The sequence below is a fragment of the Sparus aurata genome, chromosome 1 (genome assembly GCF_900880675.1).
Source record: "Sparus aurata chromosome 1, fSpaAur1.1, whole genome shotgun sequence".
Classification (NCBI taxonomy): Eukaryota; Metazoa; Chordata; class Actinopteri; order Spariformes; family Sparidae; genus Sparus; species Sparus aurata.
In genome coordinates this window covers 25,292,154-25,310,579 of record NC_044187.1, presented here as the reverse complement: position 1 = coordinate 25,310,579, position 18,426 = coordinate 25,292,154, and the positions used below count along the sequence as shown (strand labels likewise).

The 18,426-nt window shown below is 40.7% G+C and overlaps 1 protein-coding gene across 2 annotated transcripts in view; it reads left to right on the top strand.

Moving 5' to 3' along the window:
- The window catches only part of helz (helicase with zinc finger), a 63,758-nt gene that overhangs the window by 21,203 nt on the left and 24,129 nt on the right, over nt 1-18,426 (top strand). For both annotated transcript variants that reach the window (XM_030417273.1, XM_030417283.1), the window contains 9 exons: nt 1,939-2,065; nt 2,194-2,406; nt 3,519-3,649; nt 5,584-5,763; nt 7,993-8,094; nt 10,635-10,813; nt 15,518-15,636; nt 16,740-16,885; nt 17,737-17,884. In XM_030417273.1, the coding sequence (XP_030273133.1) occupies nt 1,939-2,065; nt 2,194-2,406; nt 3,519-3,649; nt 5,584-5,763; nt 7,993-8,094; nt 10,635-10,813; nt 15,518-15,636; nt 16,740-16,885; nt 17,737-17,884 (1,345 nt within the window). The remainder of the gene's footprint in view (nt 1-1,938; nt 2,066-2,193; nt 2,407-3,518; nt 3,650-5,583; nt 5,764-7,992; nt 8,095-10,634; nt 10,814-15,517; nt 15,637-16,739; nt 16,886-17,736; nt 17,885-18,426) is intronic.

Sequence of the window (18,426 nt, the reverse complement as noted above, 5' to 3'; positions counted from 1 at the left end):
TGCTGTCTTGCCATTCTGAAGTGGTGACAGCAAGAACTAATGTTAGATACAATCTCTGTGGCAGTGTTGATGAACCGGCACAGAAAGTATCCTCTCGCAAGCTACTGACCATTTGAAACTTGCAATTTGAATATTGCAAGACAATTTGCACTGAATCAAAATTTCAAATACATCAGCAAAAAATGTTCAATATTTAGAAGAGGTTTCTTTATCTTTTAACATCTGAATGGTCAAGAAACACTTCAGTGACTGGCCGGACTAGTTAATATGCATTTTTATTTTTATTATATTTATGATATATAAATGTAATTTATTTGGGGAATCTGAGTACTTAGAATAAAAAAGGCATTGCTACAATACATAACCAATATGGACCATTTGTGTTTTGAGAAGTCAACCCACCACAAGGTGTCAGGCTCAACCTTCATTTTGTTATTGCTGCAAGTGAGAGTCTGAAAGAGAGGGCACGTTCATCTCACATACATCTTGACTGACAGTGTCAGTGCGGTGGTGGTGGTGGTGAGTGAGGAATATTGTGCTTTGTTTCTAGAATATATGAATGTATAATCTTTGCCTTAAAAAAAAAAATAAAATAAATAAATACTGGTTTAACTAAGTTTGATGCTGAATACAGGTGAAATCACAGGAAATGCTTAATCCCACAGTCAGTGATAGGAGTACTTGGTCCCACCCCCACTTTAAGAGTCTCAGTGTTCATCGTTGCTCTTAGGTTGATCTTGTCTCGTGACTCACAGTGTCACTTGACTTGGTAAGGAATTGGATTATGGATTTCTGTTATTACCCACAGTATGAAATGTTCTTTCAATGTGCTGCGTTGCCAACGTTCATATGAATAATCTCTCTGCCTGTTAAACCATCCATGCTCCAGCAGGTTCTAATGCTTTTCGTGGCTGGTTGAGTTTCAGCAGGAGATATCCGGTTAAGCGTGGATTCCCTGAATTTGTTAGAAGCTCACTTCAGTCATTTAAATTCAATGTATGGTTTAAATATGTTATTAAGAAACAAGAAACCTCAAGAGTCCTTCTGGTTGTATAATGCCACTGGTTTGAGACTGCAGAAATGCAGAATGTGTGTGAACTTATTTGTTTGACAGTCATCCATCTGAGTTCATCACCAGGCTTACTTCCTATTTCATCACTTCAGATTCATCAAAGGCCAGTGAGACAATCTTAGACAGTCTGAAACTAAAGTGAATATTTTTCCCAAAAGTGCTTAGATTTTCCACTAAATGTGTTCATGGAGCAGGTTTGTTCCAATGGTTGTTTTTCCTTGAAGGACCAACACAGGTTTTTTTCAAGTGATTTGTTAGGAACCATTTTGATATATTTGACTCCAGATTTCCACAGCAGCCAACACACAAACCTGCCAACAGGTGATGCCCAGCTTCAAAGTGACCATTCTCTCACTGTTACCAGTCAGTGCTCACCATAACAATGTACAGCAATTTTTTAATGTGCTGCCAATATCACTGAATGGTAGGCAAAGCATTATGAGGCCACTGTGGTGAAGCAAGCTTGTGGCAGGACTAAGAAAAACCTACCATACATTTTTCAGTGCTGTGTTTGGGGTTTGGTGTGGCCAATCATATTGACTCCTCTTATCCTGTTAAAACTACCACCTTTATGCATGGACAGTTGTCAAATTGGGAGTCCAGACCAGCTTCTCTTAGGAGAACATGTATGATATTACATGGGATGTGAAAATACAACAAGTTTGAATTAGTGGCAAAAGGCTCAGCTGTTGTGGGAAAAAAAAGAAAGGTTTGAGGATTCAGATGTCTGCAGTAAAGTCATATCGACACTAGCTCCTCGATATTACGGAACATTATCGTGATTAATATCATTTTTACATTGATTTAAAGCTCAGGCCAGAGGTCTGCAACAGCTTAACTGAATGTCCATGTTTATCTCCTGTCAGGTTTAACATCAAAGTGAACCTCCAGCTAGTCACCAGCTTCATGCTGACCGGCATTTCTGTTGGAGCCAAGTATGCCCAGAATGGACAACTCTTTGCACGCTTCAAACTCACTGAAACACTTTCTGAGGTAACCAGATTGGTTGCATGGGCTGTTGCAAGATTGTTTTCTTCCTTTTCACTTTGATATACTGTAACTAGCAGCTAGCTAGCTTGCCTAAACAGTTTTTCTGACTTTCTGAACATTTCTTACCTCAGGACACATTGGCCGGGCGGCTAGTGATGACAAAGGTGAATTCAGTTTTAGTGCTACCATTGGGCCGTGAAGGGTTCAGCAGCCAGCCACCTCCTGGGGTCAAAGAGCGGGTTTATGAGGCTGTGATCGAGGAGAAGACCAAGGACTACATCTTCCTACGGATCTGCAGGGACTGCTGTGATGAGCTTGGGCTACTGCCTGACAGAGAAATACAGGTACAGGCTGCTCCAAGGAAGAAGTAGTTAAGTAACATCCATCCAGCTCATGGTTATTTCCACCCTTACATTTTGGCCTTGAAAAATCTTTGAGGATTCACACAGTGATAGGCATGTTATCAAAAAGTTACAGGACAAGACAATCTTTCCAGGTAAACTTGCATCACCCTCTGCAGTCTATGTGAACATTAACTGCAGTGTTTGTCTCAGGTTTCTCTTGCTCTGAGAAAACTGACTTTATTGAATGACTCGGCCCCACCCCACCAAAAAGCAAGACGCTGTGTTCACAGTTATCAAAACAGCCCTCATCCTATCGCTGTCGGAGCATAATCTTCTTATTCTTCTCCAAACGCTGCTCGTGCAGGTGTATGTGCAACAATTTAATTTCCCTACCTCCTCTGTGAGTTCTTAGAATATTCCTTACCGCCTTGAAGTTTCATCCTCTTCTCTCTGTTGCATATCTCAGACTCTCTTGCTCATGTATTCATTGTTTATTTCACTTTTCTTGCTTTGTCTTTCTTCTCCACATTTCCTTCTTACTGGGTTCACACTTCTTTTCAACTGTTTTTTTTTCTTGTCTTTGTCTCCTTCTGATTTTCACACTACCTGTCCTAAAAGGAATCTAATATTTCACAGTTCACCTGTTGGGAGGCTGTTTCTGTTTGTCTATGTTGATGGCACCCTCCAAAAGTGGAACAAACTCTTTGTGATTACATACATCTGGATTAAGCCAAGAGATTAAATAGTAATGTAAATGGTCCAAGGTTCCCCATGATATCTGGTGAAAATGGACAACTTTTCAACCTAATCAGCTGCGACAGAGCCACAGCTAACTGAACATGGCACCACATTGTTTAACAGACACATTGCCAATGTCCCGCCAGTTGTTACTGTCCTATCCAGTCTTTCAGTCCCTCTAACTGTGAAGAATCCTGACTTATCATCTGTATACAAATATAATGCACATATTGCGTGCAATGTCATTTGCTTCATGTATTTTTCCAGTAGATGAGTGATTCACATTTGATCCAGAATTATGCAACCCTAACAAAAAACCCTTTCTCGGCAGGTGCATTGGATTGTTAAAAAACCTTCCTGTATTGTCTTGTCAGGTGGAGCTCCAGTTCCAGCTGAACAGACTGCCACTCTGTGAGATGCACTATGCTCTGGATCGCATCAAGGATAATACCATCCTTTTCCCTGATGTTGGCCTTGTCCCAACCATCCCATGGAGCCCCAACAGGTGTGTATTGAACCATATACACAATCATGCACACATTTCACTGGTAGGTTTTAGAAATGTACCTTTCTTGGCTGTGGTGTCTCACTCCATTGATTCAGTGTGAACCCTGGAATACATTACTGCTTTTATACGATGGAAAAAGTCAAATGCAAATAAAGAAATCAAGTCAAGGAAATAAAATGAAATTTCCCATTGCACATTCATATTGCAGATACAATTGTGTTTTACAAATGTATTGTTTTACACACAATAAAAAGATTTTTCACACAGCATGTAAACAGAGCCATGCATAGTTAATACTGCTAAGGCTCACTGCAGTTATTTTGCCGAAATTCCTGTAATACTACCTGCAACATCATATTAAATTGACAAATGCCCTGACAGAAGGGACACCACATCAATTTGAGAGTTGACTTATTATCCCTCACCTTGCTGACTTGACGGCCATTCTGAAATGCTGGCAGCTCCTTGCAGCTTTAGATATCCCTCTGAAGTTGGACAGGTGAGGGGAGTCGGGCAGTAATCTCTATTGACTGGAACCAAATATAATCCCCTGAGATTTTTTCTGCGGCTTTATCTAGGCTCCAGAATGAGAATGATGTAGACTTTTGTGAAGTGAATTTGTGAATTTAGCTAAAGTTTTGTTTGCACTGTTTTTGATGGCAGTGTTTGATGTTTTGACATCAGGGTACAGGAAGATGCAGCCCAAGTGGTGGCGCTGGCCCTACACCAGAACATTCTGCCTATAGTGTTGACCCATGACTCTGCCTTAAGTTTTTATGCCTTGGTTTGGATGAAAAAGTGCAGGGTATATACCTTGCGTTATCCCATTCTGCATCATCCTTAACCGCACTCCTTGATCTCATCCATTACCTCTGTTGCACACACATACACACACAAACATTTAGATATCTCAATTGGAGCTCAATCAGTTGGTGTTGCATTCACAGCTCTCGAGGGTGCAGTCTTCATAATGAGGACATTGATGCTAGGAGACAAACACAGACTCACACAAATGCCACATGCACAATAACTCGCATTTTCATGAGTATGTGTATGTAATCACATGTGTACATCCCTTTCTCACATTGTTTGAAGAAGCATACACCCACTGCTGTGTGTTAGTTCATATGGAAAGGAAATGCATTAAATGTTTGTTGATGTGTAAAGACAGTTGCGTGAAACTCAGTTACCATTAAATGATACTTTTTCACCTTGAGTTCATCTAATGGCATGGCAGCATGGCGACCTTTCTTAAAAAATACATGAAATTACAAGTCACAGATTGATTGATTGTCCATAGAGCAGGATTTCTGTTAACTGGTATCAGTCACTGTGTCCTGAAAGATTTCAATGTCCTGTAGAAATGGAAAAGATTCCAGTCAAATATTATCTGTCTTTATGACGAGATACTAATTACAGTACATCCCACCCACCAGTGGTGGAGTGGAATTGCATCAACTTTGTATGTAGTTGTGCTGCATGACAGATTCATTGAATGTTTTGTGTGAAAACAATGGAATTATTTTCACCAGATATGTTAAAATATCCAGGACTTCAACCAATTTCCCATGTAAGAAAACTGGTTCTTACCAGATGTGTCCGTTACCTAGATTTAAGTGTTTGACTTATCAAGGTATAGAGCAGAATGTGTACACTCAAGAACTAACTGAGTAATATGATGTTCCATCCACCCATGTATTGTTCCCAGACTTCCCGCCCACCACACCTTCTCCCTGGTAACACAGTCTCAATTGTCATTTTTAGTCTGTATGTGTGTATGCACATATCCTGCCATGAAGAATGGTTCTCTGTGTCACATTTGAAGCTATTCCTTGTTTGTAAGGAAACATTTAATATAAATAATCAAAGTTAATTAAAAGTTGATATAATGATTTCTCTATTCATTTCCACACCCTCCCTTCGGCCCTAAGGCAATGGGATGAGCAGCTGGATCCCCGTCTGAATGCCAAGCAGAAAGAGGCCATCCTGGCCATCACCACACCCGTCTCTATGTCCCTGCCCCCAATCCTCATCATCGGGCCCTACGGTACCGGCAAGACCTTCACCCTGGCCCAGGCTGTCAAGCACATCCTCCGCCAGGACCACAGCAGGTCTGTTTATGTTTTGTTTTTTTAACCTCATCTTAAAATCCTAAATCATCCCTCACTCTAATTTCTCCCCTTCTTTCTTGGTTAAAGAAAAGTACTGTCACAATAATGCTACTTTGTGATTTGCTTGTGTGTTGAAGAGTGCATAATTCTTTTGAAATTAAACCTCTTTCCTTTCAGTGGTTGAAAGGTGTTGGGTGTAAAGATGGAAAGAAACGTTCATTACTGTGACATGTTATAATGGGTGTAAGTGTAAGTGCTGGGAAGCTCAGTACCTTTGAAATAAAAGTTCAGTTTTTAGTATTAATCAACAAACCTGTGAAATCCTGCACAGATGATGGTAATTTTGTGCTATATATTAGTAAATATATTACTCATCAATCTACACTCAATTTCCAGCTTATAAGGTACACCTATCTAAAAATAATGCAGTCTACTGCAACAGTCCTGCAATGAACCCTGCCTTCATGAAGGATGCGATTATAAGTTCTTGTTAAAACAGATTTATAGCAATGTTGAATCAACTTTTTGGTCATTTTGATGGCTATCTTTTGTGATGCTGTTAAATAGTGTTGCATTGCTGTGGGAGGCATTTGTTGTATTGAGTGTGCCCTCATTGCTAAAAATGGACTTGACAAAATATAAGAAACACCTCTCAGTAAAATGTTGTACCGACAGTCCCTGTGAATAACGGGTGTTATTGGGTGTAATTGATGGAGTGTTTTGGGGGGTGAAAAGGAAAATGTAGATTTGAGCAGGTGTGCGTGTGCATAAAGTTGTCATAAAAGCTTCAGATTGCAAAAGAGGTCAGTCAGAGGGCATGATGGCGGTGGCTTGGGAAAGCTGTGCTGTGCTGTGCCCTCGGATTTAGCTCCAGGGCACTGGCAGCCTTGGGTCTGACATTAAAAGTTAAAGAACACACTGAGGTGGATCTGTTTGTGTGTTTGTATTGTTATACATAGTGAAACCTATTTATACATAGTGTGCATGTGCCATCACTCCGGGTTATGGAGTGCTGAATAGTTCCATTATCAGTATATATCATATTTACAATTAACTTTTCTAGGATGTTCGTACAAACCATAATCTGATCAATGAAGTTATGTCGATTCAGCGGGCTACACAGAGTTGTGTAACAATAAAGCATTGGGAGATCTTCTTCCATTGGTATTTTTCATCATTGGGTAGCTCCCTCACTGTGCGCAGATACCCACAGGAAATCCTGCACTTTCTTGTGCTGAAGCAAACTAGTGTAGCACAAGCACATAAATGGTTCCCTAGTCTTTATGAAAAAAGAATGCAATACTATGGACAGCGTCCCCTGAACAGAAGCAAACATTTTGTGCTTTTAATAAGGGCGAGGAGGTTGTATATATGTAAAGTAAAAGAAAAAACTGCTTTTGAAAAATGTGTAGCAATGTAATATTAATTCCCTATCTCTCACAATACATTTAATATTCTATATGTTGGATGAATTATAGATATTTTAAAAGCCAAGATAAGGAGAGGGGACCCCTCCTGACTAGCGCTGTCTGCTCATCATACTGTAGAAGTGACAAAGACTTCGTATAGATTGTGGTCAGGTGGACCCAATATGTGTTATTGTATATGTTCAGCACGAATCTGTCGCTGTGATGTTGCTCTAACATTTAAATGGGAAACTTTACATGGAAGACAGCTTTACACAGCTTTTGATATTAAAGTGTACAAAACAGGCTTTTCTGTGATGCTATCATTGTAAGAGGAGTTGTCTGACTGCTGTAGATCTATATGATGTGTATTAGGTGTAAATATATCATTTCCTTTACAGCTGAACTTGGCATATGCATATATGTATTAATTATTTTATAGCAAATTAAACAAAGGAGCATTTTTTTGTAAATGCATTTTAAACAGTCTGGTCAGAGATCAATATTTGATCAAAGCTTTTTGCCCATTGAAATACTTTGAGATGTTAGACTTCTGCTCTCACATGCTTTGCTTTGTCATTTTGATTAAAAAAATCAACAGCTTGACATTTGAAAACACCTTTTGAAATTCAACCACATAAATTAAAGCCAGTCAGCTCATAGAGTGATGTTAAGAGGTCAGTTCACCCCAAAGAAAAAAAAAAAAATGTCCGTACCTGCCTCTTGTGTGGTATTATATTGATAGTGTTGGCTTTGTGGCCATGGTTTAGAGATCTCTGTACAATGCTTTGTGTCTAACATTATTTGTTTGTTGTGTCTACAGGGTCCTGATCTGCACCCACTCCAACAGTGCGGCTGACCTTTACATTAAGGACTACCTTCATCCTTATGTTGAAGCAGGCAATCCACATGCCAGACCTCTCAGGTATGGAAGCACACTTATTGCATAAAATGTGATGGCTTAGGGCAGAAACTTGTGTTGTAACAGTTTAAATACAGTGGCAAGAAACCTGTGTGAACCTCTTGGAATTAAATGAAATTAAATGCGATCTGACCTTCATCTAAGTCAAGGGTATTGACAAATATAATGTGTCTCAAATAATAACTTAACTTTTTTTTTTTTTTTTTTTTTTTATCTTTCATGTCTTTATTGAGAACATCCAAAAAAACCTCATAGTGCTTGTGGAAAAAGTGTGTGAACCCTTGAGTTAATGACCTCAAAAAAGCTAATTGGAGTCAGGTTTTAGCACACCTGGAGTCTCGTTAAGATGATAAGTTTGGAGGTGTAGAGTACAGCTACTTTGACTTATAAAAACCCCTAAAAGATTTGGGAGTTTGCTCTGCACAAGGAGAACATGCTTATGTGAGCCATGCCTCACCAAAAAGAGCTTTCAGAAGATCTACAATCAATGTTGATTTACATAAAGCTGGCGAGGGTTACAAAGTTATTTCAAAGACTTCAAAGACTAGAAATTCACCAGTCTACAGTTAGGCAAACAATCTACAAATGGAGACACTTTGGGACTGTTGCAAGAAGTGGGCGCCCAGTCAAAATGACACCAAGAACACAACGAAGACTCATCAGTGAGTTAAAGAAACAACCCCAAATGACAGCCAAAGATTTGAAGGCATCATTGGAACTGGCTAACATCTCTGTTCATGAGTCTACAATACATAAAACATTGAAGAAGCAGGTTATCTAGGACACCATGAAGGAAGCCATTGCTTACTAAATAGAACATTGCTGCACGCCTGAAGTTTGCAAAAGAACACATTGACACTCCACAGCAGTATTGGCAAAATGTTTTGTGGACTGATTAAACTAAGATTGAACTATTTGGAAAAAACACACAGCACTACATCTGGCGTAGATGGGGCACGGCACATCATCATGAAAGCATCATCCCAACCATAAAGTATGGCGGAGGAAATGTCATCATTTGGGTCTGCTTTGCTGCATCAGGGCCTGGCCAGCTTGGAATCATTGAGGGGAAGATGAATTCCCAAGTATATCAGACAATTCTTCAGGATAATGTGAGAATGTATGTATGTCAGCTGAAACTATGTAGAAGGTGGGTGATGCAACAGGACAACGACCCAAAACACCAGAGCAAGTCCACAACAGAATGGCTCCAGGAAAACAAATCCGCCTTTTGGAGTGGCCAAGTCAAGAGCCCAGACCTCAACCCAATAGAGATGCTGTGGATTGACTTGAAGAGGGTCATACATATGAGACGTCCAAAGAATATGACCGAGCTAAAGCAGTACTGCCAGGAAGAATGGGCTAAAATTCCTCAACAATCCACAGCTACAGGAAGCGCCTGGTTGAGGTTATTGCTGCCGGGGGGGTCAACCAATTATTAATTCTAAGGGTTCACTTAATTTCTCCCCTGCCATTTTGAATGTTGAATGAGTTTGTTCAAACAAGACATGAAAGATCAGAATGTTTTTGTGATTATTTTAGACACATTTTGTTGTCAGTACCCGTGACTTGATGAAGATAAGATAATAAAAGGTTCACATACTTTTTCTTGCCACTGTATGTGTCGATGAAAATTCGCTTTTATTGTCGAATATTTTAAGATGTATACATTTGCTTGTGTATGTCCTCCTTGCAGGCTGCAGTTCATTGAAATTTGTGCAGCACTTTGTGCCCTCAGGTTCATCTTGTGACTAAAATGTTGTCATTATAAACCCACATGAGCCCTATTCCAATGGTGTTTATACTGTATGACATTAAGACCCCAACTGGCCTCTGTTTGCCAAGAAGGAAAAGTTAACACATCCTCTGAAAATATACTTGCAGAAAATTATGGGGCCCAAAGCACCATCCTGTGTAACGGCAGTAGTCAATCCTCTGTGAGCCTCTTAAACCTCCTGATCTGGTCTGTTGAGTTATTTCTTGAATGAGAACATGTTTCATGTCGGTATATAGCTCACACTTTGAGTAAGGAGAATATATTCTGCTTCCAAATTAGCAGGTAATGGAAACATTAACTTCTGTGCACCTGAGTTAAGTCTTTTGTATTCAGTGGCTATCGCCTGTGTGTCAGCTGAGACTATATGAGCTGCAGAGCATCTGTATGGCACTTACTCATCTACACATCAACTAGATTACCATTATTAGAAAGCCTGCAGTCAGAATAATACATCCATATTATAAAGGGCATGAGTGTCTGGGTTGTTTTTGCCCCAAAGGAGTGACAGGCAGACATTTGCAGACTTCAAGAACTCTCCTGCTTTTAAAATTTCAGCTGGAGGCAACAAAGGCATACACACAAGTTGTTTACACTGCATCAGTGACTTCTAATCACACTTTAGCAACCCCAGAGGTCACACAGGACAGGAAGGCAATGTCTGCCTTGACCAACCAGTGCCTAATGTGACAGCTGTGTGTTTGTATGACAATAGGGGCAAATCAGATGACATTTTTCACATTTTTCACCTTCGTCTCTCTCTCTCCAGGGTATACTTCAGGAACCGCTGGGTGAAGACGGTTCACCCGGTGGTCCAGCAGTACTGTCTCATCTCCACCACACAGCTCACTTTCCAAATGCCCACAAGGGAGGACATCCTCAGGCACCGCGTGGTGGTGGTCACCCTCAGCACCTCCCAGTACCTCTGCCAGCTTGACTTGGAGCCCGGTAAGTCATAAGAGGTCTTTGGAATTGTTTAGGTATGGCAGGTATTACCAGGTGTTGATGGATCGAACATTTTACAGAAGAGGGTTCTGGAAATGTCTTTTGTGGTAGCAGTCCAAATCATCAGTTGGAGTCACCAGAGTCAGGATAACAATGACGGGCTCAACTATTAGTAGAATTAAGTCAAAGCAACTAGGAGTATTTTTTTATTTTATATCTCCTCATGATATAGATATGTATATTTATACATGCTTTTTGAAAGATTGAATATGTGCTTACAACTCTGAACAGTGGGCTCCTGCCAACAATGGGCACTGAATGCAGAGAGCGAGGGAACTCATTTAAGTTGCGTAAAAGACATTGAAGACAAACCAGTATGTCACTGCGGGTTAATAACCAACTCTAATGTGTCAGCAGAGGGGGCTTTTTCTGTTGCTTGGGAACACCATCTGCCTGTTTCTAATGTACTTTACTTCATTAGCCCTTTTCCCCACGTTTCATCTCTCCTGCTCTCCCGGTGTTTCGATGGTGATGAAAATCGCCAGGAAACAAGGCAATTGGGAGCTAGCAAGTCTACTAAGCGGCGATAACTAATCTCCCACTCAAAACGCACACATTCCCCCTAAAAAACATAGTTAACTTGTTATGTGATATGATATGTTGAGTTCTTTGATTTTTTTCTTCCTTTATGTCCTAGATATGGGATCTGGCATGTTGTAGCTTAGGGCTGCACGATTCTGGAAAAAATGTGAATCACGATTTTTTTTGCTTAGAATTGAGATCACGATTCTCTGGCACGATTTTTTCACAAAATGTTTATTGCACTGATGAGTAAAAAAACATTGTAGTATGGCAGAGGCATAAAGCAATGTTTTTTTTGTTTTGGTCAAGTTCTATCATTGGATGAGAAATGATTTTTACAAAAGAAAAAAAATAAATAATTTGTCTCCAAGATGAGAGGGAATCCTTTAATCCCTGTTGTACAGTGTTTATTGGGGCCGTATCTTTGGCTAAGTGATATGTGATAGCTGCTTTGATCGGCTTTCTAAAACGGAGGCGTAATATTCATCGAATAAACATGTGACGTGACATGAAGCCCGAAGTTGGGCTGGGAACAGTTGACAACAAATTTGTCTTCAAAACAAGAGCCTTACATTGCACCCCAGTGTAGTTTAGAACTGGGTTCTTAGCGGGGGGCTTTTACTTTGAAAGTAGCGACCGTTTCTAGCTTGCGCTACAACAACAAGCTAACACAACGAAACAGCAAGAGATCCAGGAGAAGCTAGCATCTCCCGGATCTCAGCGGCTGTCCAGTTGCTCAACTAGCAGGCGAGGCGGAAATAAGTGTACCCTCTGAGGCGGCAAATCGGCGGACCTAAACAGACTCTCAATTTGCCGCCCTCTGTCTAAAACCGTGGACCTAGCTGCCCAAAAGACGGGCAGATTGGCGGTTTGTTGCCCCGTCAAAAAACGGTCTCTCACTCACTCACTCCTTCCAAACACTCAACTGCAGGCGGGCTTCCTCCGCTGAATCCCGTGTTGTAAAGATGCTTTACCACAGGTTGAGGGACGAGGCAGCGGCAGTGCTGCGTTTGGGGGCGCTTCGAAAAATCCGGGAGGAAAATAGGAGCATTTGTTTGTGATTCAGCTCGAGATATAAAATGCTCCAGAATCGCTGTGTGTAGAAATAAGATCACGTGTATGTGTGAATCGAGATCACGATTTTTTAACGATTTTTTGTGCAGCCCTATTGTAGCTGTACATTGTGGTTTGTTGTTACAAAAAAAACAAAAAACTTGACACCATCTTATAGTCTGCTCATGTATGTGTTTGAGGTTTGTATCCTCCTATATTTAAAGCGAAACTCTCGCCAAAATGCAACCTAGGCTTTTTTTGTGAATGTACCCGAGTCAAACCTTCGTGTAAAAGCATAATTACGACGAAAGAGGCACTTTAAAGATTTACCGTATTTTCGTTTTGGGGTCAAACTGATTTTCAATGGGAGTGCCTGGTGCAAATTAGCGATAGCATCAAAATTATTTAACACTAAGGAGGCTCGACACAACATTAAACTTGAAGCTTGTCAGGATCAACTGCCCCCCTGTAATTAGGCAGTCATAAGACTGTGATATTGTTACCTATAATAAGTTTCACATCTTATTATTTCTTGAGAAGGAGGGCATTTGTTTAATACACTAAACTGTAAAATAAATACTGTAAATGAGCCAATTTGAAGGTATGCGAGAGATGTGTGCCCTATTTTCTCTTTTTAGCAGATGTATGCTGAGGCTCAGGTGAATATTGATTCATCTTGAGGCTACTGGATCTTTGAGCCTGGTGATTAATGTTCAAGACTTCAGCCGATGATGTAGTCAGTAAGAGAACAGTGTTATCCAAAATTAAGCTGACGCTACAAAATTCAGATTGTGCTCAGAGCAGGGTTGAGAGATGATTTTGTGAGAATTTGACAGGTAAAGCTTTCAAGCTGATTTTACAGAACTTGTTTTGTGTTGTAGATAAATCTACACTGACCATTTTGCTCTCGGACTACAGATTTTACAAGTCATTTTTACTGTGTGAAATGGGTAGAAAGAGACTGAAAAGAAGGATAAGAGAGACTGTTGAATAATAAATCGCAGCTCCTTCTCCTCACACACGGTCATCTTTCCCCCAAATCACTGCGACCCTGTGCCCCTGATCTCTTCACCTCTGCTTATTATCCCTCCCTCCTGTTTTCTTTTAGCAATGTTATGTCCAAATTCAAACACCATTATTAGCCCAGTGACAGATAGCGGCTACAGAAATGTAATTTGGACTTCTGGTTTAGAAATTGGATCCCCCAGGCAGGGCGGCTATGTCCCAGGTGAACCATTAAGCACCGTGTTCCTCCATGTCTGCCACTCTGTCTACTCTGTGCTCATAAAGACCATCTCTGCCTGCCTCCTGCCTCCCCCCATATCTTTTCTTCCCTGCCTGGGGAGACATTCCCATTTGTAATGACCTGTGTATATCATTTGTGAGCATTGTTTGGCCATTACGTATTCATGCGGATCTAAGTAAAAGAGCAGGGAGGTGGGATGCAGAGGGGCTCTTGTTGACTCCATCTGATGGGAGGGGTCAACAAAAGTGCTTGGCCTCAATAATTAAATACGGGGTAGCCCATCTGCGTGACTTCAAGTCCCCATGTTGTTAAGCAAGACATATTCCAAGCTGTGGTGATAAAACGGGAAAAAGGCAATTGGCGCTAAGCAGCTTTACAGCTTGGATGTTCTTTGATCCTGTATAGAAACTATTCAGTGATCGTCTGAGACTGTCTTTGGAGTAAGCATTTCCCCTCTGGCATCCAGCAATCGTTCTTTAGTCAAACAAATCATAGCCTTATTGGAAGGTACATAATAGAAAGGAAATCTTACAATGTTTTAGTTGAACAGCTTAGAATGAGGACAAAAAAACTGAACACATTTATTATGGGAGTGTCAAAAGACGTTTACTTCACCTGTTCATGTCTCCTTTGAGTATGTTTTGGTTTGGTACGGCACTCTGTTGGGACATTTCTCACTCGGTAAGCTCTAATAGACAAACCCAATGATACACATCCTGCAAAGATGTATGCAGAAACAGGGGCCATTCTAACAAAATGCATACCTTTTTATGAGCACCACAGTGGGGGAACAGAGCTGAGGTGCACACACTGTTGAGAAAGAACACTGGTTTGAGGCTTTACAGTTGGAGGGGGGGATCAATATGTTCTGCAGGCATTTGTTCAAAGTCAGATATGAAGGAGTGGATGTTGCCTCAATTCGAAGCGCTCCTCCTCTTTTATGCCCATGTTTCTGTTTGTTTACTTTTTGACAGTCCCCAAGTTTATTTTGTTATATCTCAACCGTCACATTTCATATCTGCATATGCTTTCCTGTAGAAATGGTGTTGAGGCTTCGGAGGCTGTTTGCGGGTTGTTATTCAGCCTCTCTCTCTCTCTCTCTCTCTCACTCCCCGCACCCTGCTCCCCGCTCCAGCACTCATTTGCCATGCCGTTTCATCCCCTCCCCTCATACTGCTGAGCACCGTTTGAGCTTTTTAAATAAGGGTTAGGCTACTGTTCAGTCCCTTTCAAAACGTCCACAAAACCCTGCCTTTGCTTTGCGGGGCTGGTTGAAAGAAGAAAAGGAAAAAGTGACTGAGAGGATGGTAGGCTAATGACAGTTACAGGGTTTAAATGCTCCTGGTGAATAAAATTTGTGTTCATTAATGTGCCAAAGTAACAACAGGGAAAAATAGTGACTAGCTCTGGGTATTGGTAAGAATTGTCTGAATCATCTAGACTGACTAGGCTTTAATTTTGATTAATTTTGACACAAATACTGAAACTGATTTATGATTTTCCATTTCTTTCTAAATCATAACCATAATGTGCACTTAGACAAATGTGAGGCTCTGGAATATCTGACACTAAAAGCTATGATGAAGTGATATACTTACCACGTGGGTCAATGATTAATAGCTAATGTAGTCATTTCTGCTTGAAACAGAGACACTGGTCTTGGGCATCAATATCGAAACTGAAGGATCTTTATACAGTGCCAATATTTTCCCTTTAATGTAGTCTAGTGTTGCGGGGTTGTTTGGGGTAGTACATCTGTATAAATTAAGAATATACGGTATACACTATTTAATAAACTGATGTTGATTTCCTATCTGCTTTGTCAGGGTTGTTCACTCATATCCTGTTGGATGAAGCAGCCCAGGCCATGGAGTGTGAAACCATCATGCCTTTTGCTCTAGCTAGCAAGACCACCCGCATTGTGCTGGCTGGAGACCATATGCAGGTAAGTACAAAGAGTCAACAAGGGCACTCACAAGACGTGTAGTTTAGACTCAATTTAGACTTTTTTGAAGCTGCAAGTGTATTACTTGATAATGTAAATTTGTCTTTTAGATAGTGCCAAGAATTTGCTCTCAGACTTTTCCTTATATTCTAAAATGAGTCAAAAGAATAACTTTGACATCAAGTAGAAATTATAACTCCCTTTGCACATTGCTATGGATTATACTCCACTCTTGCCTACTTCAAATACAGAAGAACAGACGGCAGACACTGTGGAGCTGTGGTACTAGAGACCACTTCAGCCACAGATAACACAAATATAAACTCAAATAGCCAAGCTTTGTAAGCCATGACAAGGAATTCAAATCTTATTTCCTCCTCTCCTGGTTTTAGACCAAGGCACAGGATTACCAGTAGGCAGCGGATGAAGATGAAGCTGAAGTCTGCCATGCTATAGTCGCTTTTATTATTTGATCACTCTCTTTCCTATTTCTTGGAGCAACGAGAAAACGTATTTAAAACTCTGGTGTCCAACTGTGTATCCATCTGTCTCTTTCTCAATCACTTTGTCTCATGCTTTTTTTCCCTTCCACCGTTCTATCCTTTACAACAGCTTAGTCACTGAAAGTACAGAAAGCAGTACAAGAAAGGATGTTGGCCCTTTATATTGCTCTTCTCTTTCTCCCACCAGGAAGAGCAGTATAGTCAATGAAGGCTAAGGCCTCTATTGATTGATTGCGTTCTTATTGACTGTGAGGTGCCTCATTAAAGCTGGTTGACCCTCTGTCACTGTCAGACTTAAATTAAGATCCAAACTGAAGATAAATTGCTGTCTTGTACATGGCAGTGGCCGAAAGGGAAAAAATAAATGAGTGCATGTGCCTTTGCACAGTTTCATTTTCATGTGCCTCAAGAATTTGTAGCCCGTCAATTAGAAATTGCTTTGTCAGATTCTGAACAGATTGAGTACACCAAATTGAAATTCATAGTTCAGTAGAACGTAAGATGATGCCTTTGTTATGATTATGATTTTACACTAACATTCCATCTCTCCCTCCTCCCTGCATCTTTCTCTCTTTCCATTCCTTGTGTCTCGATTTGCAGCTCAGCCCGTTTGTGTACAGCGAGTTTGCACGGGAGCGTAACCTGCACGTGTCACTGCTGGACCGGCTATATGAGCACTACCCCCCTGAATACCCGTGTCGCATCCTCCTGTGCGAGAACTACCGCTCCCACGAAGCTATCATCAAGTAGGTGTGAGCCCTCAACACTGCCTCGTGTCGAACCTGTAGGAGGAGAGGCTAAAAAGGTGGAGGAAAGATGAGATTAGACGGGGTGGGAGGACGGGGTCAAGAGGAAAAGGGGAAGAGGTGAAAAACTGCCAGACTTGGCTTGTCCATAGAGGAAAGTGGGGTCATTAAGGCGATGTTTGGGCAGACAATAGCTCTGTGACAAAACAACAAGAGGGGCTGCGTGGGTTTGGGTGTGATCCTGCATGTACAGACAAGAAGGTTAAGTATGAGTGAGGAACTCCACTTTGAATGCTTAGCAGACACAAAGGAATCTGTATACCTTTCACAGCAGCAAAAACTTTCTTTTTCCTTCATCTTGATACTTGTGAGCTTACTTGAGAACAAATCACCATGGTGCACGCTTCAATTTATTTTACCTTTTCAAGTGGTTGTTGCACCCACTGTGTTTGATTAGTCAATGCAGTACGTTAATGGGCATAATTGCACTGTAGAAGGGCAAAAGAAACACACACACACACAGGCAAAAGTTTTTCAGGTTTTATATTCGAGGAAGATCCATTTTTATTTGGGATTTTGTAGTCATGCTTTTGTTTCTTCATTAGACACAGCATAATCTCTTCTAACCCGCAGATCTTTTCGGAGCTCTGTCATACAAACTCATGCTTTGCGAACTTGAACTTTAGGTCATTATTCAAAACTTTCCCAAAATCTCAATGGCAAGTTTGTTTTGTTTTAAATGATTAGTAGTTTGATAAACATCTTGCCCAAACGCACTCCATTTTTATTTTTTATTTTATTTTTTCTTCTTCTCTTTCTCTTACCCCTTCCTCTTCCCTTTCTTCCTACAGCTACACATCAGAATTATTTTATGATGGGAAGTTAATGGCAAGTGGGAAGCAGCCCTCCCATAAGGACTTCTACCCTCTGACCTTCTTCACAGCCAGAGGAGAAGACGTGCAGGAGAAGAATAGCACTGCCTACTACAACAACGCTGAGGTACGGGTTTTGAAGAATGTTACAAATTTGCACAAAGAGTAGTTGAGATGTTTATCCCCCTCTCCTTAGTTAAACAAACATGCATATCTTTTGAGGAAAAATACATTTTCAATTTGAAAAAAGAAAATGGAAAGGAGCTTTGTGGTAACTGCTTATAGGCCAGAGGTGGGGCCCCAGCAGTTGCCTGACCTCGGCTCCATGGGGCATGTGTGGGGACAGTTGAAGACTAGGGTGGGCTGGCATTCTGCTGCATCGCAGGAATCTCTTTGGGGATTCACAGGTCGTGCAGTGGTGGCATGTATATCGGGTGTTGTGCTGACTGGTGGGGTGATAGCAAATGTAGTTCGAGGTAACTGTAGAAATATGAGATTTATGATTATTGAATGGAAATCATAAATGTTTTTGTTGTGGTGTTACACCTGAAAAAACATAGAAACTGTGAACCAGTCAGGAATTTTTTTAAATATGTATGCCCCATGAAAGAAATAAGATGTTAGATTTTGAATCAAAGAATAAATAAGTAGCAAATTTATGATAAATAA